Raw genomic sequence first — 5,621 nt, forward strand, 5'->3', positions numbered from 1 at the left:
GAGGGGTGGGAGGGTGTTAGTAATTGGAGGACGGGGTGGTGGGGATGAAGGGTTGAAACCGATCTGAACCAACACCAACACGTTCTCCCCTCCCCTCAGCAAAGCTCAGAAGACACCGGCGTTTCAGAGCCGTCACTATGACAACAATCTGTCAATCATCGCCAACCGGCGGGCTTCCTAATTAGGGGGCTGATGGCGCTGGATTATGAGCGGCTGCCCGGGCTTCGGAAAGCGAGGCTCAGCCCACCGTGCTTACCAACGGAGATAAACACTGATGTTCGTTCGTGCTACGCGCATCTTGTCACGCTTCTTTATTTTCCTGCCTGAACAATCCCACAGGCAGGTCGGAAGGTTCACTGTGCGGTTAGACGACGAGTCCAAGAAAAAACCAACAGGAACTCTGGCTGTGGTGATGGATAAGCTTTCTATGCCAGCTCCAAATCAAAAACCACATTTTGCTTTCTTTCCAAGCAAACGCTCCAAATGTTTAAAAAGGTTAATAAACATGAACACACCACGATGTTTCCTTCCATCTTGGCCATGACTCTCCACTTACATTAATTGCAAAGATTTACGATGAGCTAAAAAAAAAAAAAAAGAAAGAAATCTAGCAGCAGCAAATAAACCAAACTAAGACAGGAGGAAGGTTTACTGGACAGCTACTGTCATGCACACTCACTTCGGACCTTTGTAGAAGAATGGCAAAAAGAAATTGCTACAACTTGTGTAACACGGTGGCGGCAGAATGATACTGTGGGGATTGCTGTTTCAGGAGGGACAGGAAAGCTGGCCCTGCTGCTCAGAGTAAATGGGTACATAAGTCAAAGGTCACTTTTAAACCACAAACATTAATGGGTTGTATTTGGATTTTATGAGATACACCAAGAAAAACAGTGAAAAACTGTAAACTGAAGCAAAATTAATATGAAATATATAAAGAAAACGTTTGTTGTGTATACATGTTCTGCCCGTTTTAGATTCAAAAGTACTTTAAAAACTTCTTAAAAGCGTGTGTTCACAGACTCTCTCCATGCAGTCTGACCGAGCTCGAGCAGAAATGTTCAGCTTCTGTATTTAAAACCCAAAAGAAACAAAGTTCAGCTGTGACTGAGGCAAAAGGGGGCTCTACAGTAAGATATGTTAAACACTTTGAAAACCATGTACCGTTTTAATTTCACCTCACTATTATGCAAACTTGTCTTGAAATCGTTAAAGTTTTGGGTTGCAAAAGTTTAAGGGCCGTGAGTGCTGTTGCATTGATAAACATTTCCTCGCAACGTTCCTGCTGATGCGATCGTGTCGACCAATGAAGCGCCTCAACGTGTGTGTGAGACAGGAAGCCGGCTCAGATGCCTACGGAGGGGCTCTTTTACCTTGTGAGCCACTTGAGTTGGAGCGCAAACAACAGAGCAGAACACGACTCTGCAGCATGTTGACAACATGACACCGTTAGTCCTGCTGGGCCTGTCGCGCTCAGCGCCGCGGAGATGGCTGTCAGGTTTGGACACACACACAGCACCGTGTAGGTCAACACAGCCCACAAACACTAGATTCCCCCAAGGACCTGTACGTACACGGTGTCACACACACCAGAAACCAGTATAGTGTGGGAAGGGTGATGGGGTGGGGGGGGGCGCGGCGGGGGAGGAGGAGGTGAAGGCTCTGACCCACAAAGGCTGATTTCATTAAAGGAGGGAACAGGAGAGGAAAGGAAACAAGCGGTGAGTGGAGGGGACCAGAGAGGTCTCCGAGTCTATGACCACAAATGGAGAGGGCAGACACCAGCTGTCACTTGCTTGTGTCAGCCCTATTCTCAGCTGCTGTGTGTGTATGTGTGTGTGTGTGTGTGATCTCAGTCAGAGTGGTTTCAGTTACAGCAAACTTTGACTCTTTGTAAATGTAGCTGGAGGCGACGATCAACAAAAGCTACGGATTGAGACGTTAGGGTGGACAGAAGTGTGTTTTTCACTTAAAGCTCATAAAGCGTACACAGCGTAGCCTACCTGGTGATTTATTACTGACTCTAAGTGAGTAAAGAAGAAGCAGGAGGAAAGGTGGGGGGAGAACTTACCCTTTTTCTCGGGGGACCTCGCTCTTCGTCCTTGGGGCCCCGCCCTGCTCCTGCCCCGCCTCCTGTCCGCCCTTGTCGCCCCCCTTTGCCCTCTCCAGCTGGAGGTCGGATGGTCATCCTGATCTCTGGCGGGCAAATATAGTTCTCGAGGCTCTTGGGCGGCTTCTTGGTGCGCTTGGTGGTCTGGATCTTCAACTTGAGACTTCCCTCCTGGAAACTCGCTTCCTTGATGGAGAACTCCTGCTCCTCCATAAGCCCCTCCCCTTGCTCCTCTAGCCCCTCCCCCTCACTGGCAGCGCCGTTAATCACGTCATCGCCGTGCACCGGCCCGGCGCCTCCCGCCGCCAGTTGATGCTCCTCGCCGGGCCCTGCCCTGCCTCCCCGAAGGTCCGCCTCTTTGGGTCGGGCTGAGCCAACCAGATCCCTCGGCTCCATCCACACTCCCGCCAGAGCCAGTCAGGATGGGGGGGAGGGGGGGCGAAGCTCTGGCAATCGGCCAATGGGAAGATTCAGCGCAGGGGTCTGGTGGGCTGCTTGGTGCTGTCAGTCAGCTACTGGGATTGCGTCCGTAGTCCCACAGGAACGCATCGAAGCCAGGGACAATCTGCGAGAGAAGAGCAGGGGAAGAACACGATTAGAGGGAGAAAAGGAGCTCTGCATCTTCTGTTCGCGTACAACCTCTCAGCACAGGCTTGTACGCTGTCAACAGCCTCACTGGCAGCCTGTTGGACGCGAAGACAGACAGGATCATCACAGAGCTGCAGAGGCATGCTGCCAGACTCTGATTTGCATTTTGAATCTCACATAAATAAACTGATTTTTCACTTTTGTAGTGTTGTCTCAGTAGCTGCCTTCATCGTTTCTAGCAGATCTGAAGCAGAGCAGTGCTGGCGCTCGTGATCAATTTCAAATAAGACATTCCTCTTCTCTGCTCTAGAGCCAGGCTCAAGTTATCTTGAGGACACAGGGCAGAAAATCTGAACAAAAATGACTTTCTCCTTTAAATCCAAAGCAGGGGGGCAGAGGGAGGGAGTCTTACCGTGGAGGGAGGGGCGAGAAGCAAATGCCAGCAGAGAAAGAAGGAGAGAAGGAATCTAAATTCCTTCCCCAGATGTGGTTTACGAGCTGGTCTGGAAAAACCAGCGTCTGAACCGTTTTACACACTCACATAGCAGCATTGCTGCACGCATGCATTAAAAACCCGTTATGCACATAAATACACATCCAAATGACAGTGTTGCTGTCATGGAGCAGGCTGCACCGCTGCACCCGCACCGCTATTTAGAGAGAGGAGAATTTCTCACAAGATTAAGGATTTTAGCATCGGATCATTGTATATACGTGCATGCACGTTGTCATCACCGTCACGCGCGCGCATACCGACACAGGCCAAATACACCGAGGTATAAACAGAAAGCAACCAAAACAAACACTAGACTACAGTTCTTACTACAGCTCCAGGGAATCCCATCAGTCAATATGACATGAGGCAGGACTGAGTGGAAGTGGGGAATGCTGTCTCACATGCTGAGTTGAGTCTGGCACCATTTACACTGATGTGAACCCAGACCGGACCACGGTCTGCAAACATGACTCAAGTAGGAGCTTTGCTGCGCGCAGGAGACACATAAAGACCTCAGTGTTCACAGCAAGCGGCCAAAAGAAAACATCCTCAACCCCTATTCAGAGTTACACACCATGAGGGTTACTGCTGGAATACACCACCCCTCCCCCCCTCATCAGGTAATGGGGGGAAAAACGTCCAGGATGGGAATTCCAGACATCTATCTCCCAGCGTCACTCTGCAGCTCCTTCTGACGGTAACCAAGGCGAATCCGGGCCACAAGGGATGCACAGTCCCTGCACAGTCCCTGCAGTGGGCTCTGGGTCTTCCCCAGAGTCTCCTCCCAGTTGCACATGCAGAGAAACTTCCAAAGGGAGAAACCCAGGAGGTGTCCTGATCAGCTGCCATAACCACCAGGAGGAGAGCTCCTCTCTCCATCTCTAAAGAGGGGAGGCCCATTTCAGCTGCTTGTTCTCATCTCATGAATAGGCCTGTCATGAGAACAAATTCTGCTGGATGACAAATTGTCCCATTAATTACAGTAACAAACAATAATATCCATTTTTAAGTCATAAAAATGGAAGCACGCGCTCTCAAAGACAAGTGAACTTTAATTTCCAACGAACATTCAATACTGGAACTGGAAGACATTTTAAATATCAAAATAAATAAAACAATCGAAACAACGAATAAAAACAGACACTGAAGTTTCTGTAAACAAAATTGCCCTTTGAAAAATGAGCTAATTGAGACCAACACACTGGAGTGAAGCTCTTTGTCATCCAGTTTTTGGTAAAGAAAGATAAACAAACAATCATACAAATGGAAATTATCGACCTCGTTTTAATTTATCACATGATTAATCGATTCATTCCTTATGGCGACAAGCTTACTAATGACCATCGGTGAGTCTCAATGTGGATAAATCTGTAAATTCAGAGTTCTGCTTTTTGCTAACAGACTGAAGACACCACCTTCCACCCCATGATCACTTGAGAACAAGACGGCAAGATAAGGACTGCAGACCAGCCTCTTCCATTCAAGAACCAGACCAGATCCAGACTTGGGGAGCTGACTGCTACCCTGAAACAGGTCGGGTAAAACACAAACCAGAAACCTTCCTCTCTACTATTATGCCTTGAGACCCTAAGCTGAGCATTACCTGGATGCTTTTTCTCAATGTGCTTTTGTCTGAGCAAGAGTGAAAAAGAAATCCTCACCATCACAATAGTGAAGAAACCTCCATAACACAAGCTCTTAGGAATAAATATCATAATTCAGGGGTTTTATTTAAAACAGAGTTTAACTGTCTGTTCTGTTTTAAAGTTGCAAATCCTAAAAAACTTTACTTTACTAGACTGAAACGGCTTATAAGCTTTCCTGATAGGAATCTGAAAATTAGAGAACAGCAGTGGTTTTACTGTTAAGGTGTACTTTAACATTAAATGTGCTTTTCCTTTTTTGAGCAGTGACAGACTGTGAAGCTAAAAAAATAGTCCAAAGTGTTTCTACTGTTCCCATTCAACAACGCTGCTTTTCACCAAAACACTTTAAGCCAGTGGTTCCCAAACTTTTTCTCCTGGGCCCCCTCCCAGCGGTTTCCAAACATTTTCTGCCCCCCCATGATTAAAAATAGCTGGCTGGTTGAACGATGTGTTTGTGTTTATGTGTGTGTGTTTGTGTGTGTGTGTGGAGGGGGGGGAGGAGGATGAGGATTCTTAGAGTCTCCCTGTATCCAACTTTTTTGGGGGGCAAAATTAATGTACGTAGCTGGACATAGACAACAACACCAGTAGCCTACAGGCTACTTGTTAACAAGCTGCAAGCAAATTGACAGAAACAGAGAGTTGGCCATTCTAAGGTAAAAACCCAGCGCATACAGCGTTCATGTTTTTGTTTTTTTTTCAATCTATACGGCTTCCCCCCCCCCCCTCCAATGGCACAACCCCCCCCCCAGGGGGCGGCCCCCCCAGTTTGGGAACCCCT

At 47.8% G+C, this 5,621-nt stretch overlaps 1 protein-coding gene across 1 annotated transcript in view; it reads right to left on the bottom strand.

The window, feature by feature from the left end:
• Window positions 1–5,621, bottom strand: part of setbp1 (SET binding protein 1) — a 58,766-nt gene that overhangs the window by 39,892 nt on the left and 13,253 nt on the right. The window contains exon 2 of the mRNA XM_015027699.1: window positions 2,072–2,675. Within this exon, the coding sequence (XP_014883185.1) occupies window positions 2,072–2,506 (435 nt within the window). The 5' untranslated portion in view covers window positions 2,507–2,675. The remainder of the gene's footprint in view (window positions 1–2,071; window positions 2,676–5,621) is intronic.

The sequence above is a fragment of the Poecilia latipinna genome, unplaced genomic scaffold, assembly GCF_001443285.1.
Source record: "Poecilia latipinna isolate Pla-1442-1.1 unplaced genomic scaffold, P_latipinna-1.0 Scaffold104, whole genome shotgun sequence".
Classification (NCBI taxonomy): domain Eukaryota; kingdom Metazoa; phylum Chordata; class Actinopteri; order Cyprinodontiformes; family Poeciliidae; genus Poecilia; species Poecilia latipinna.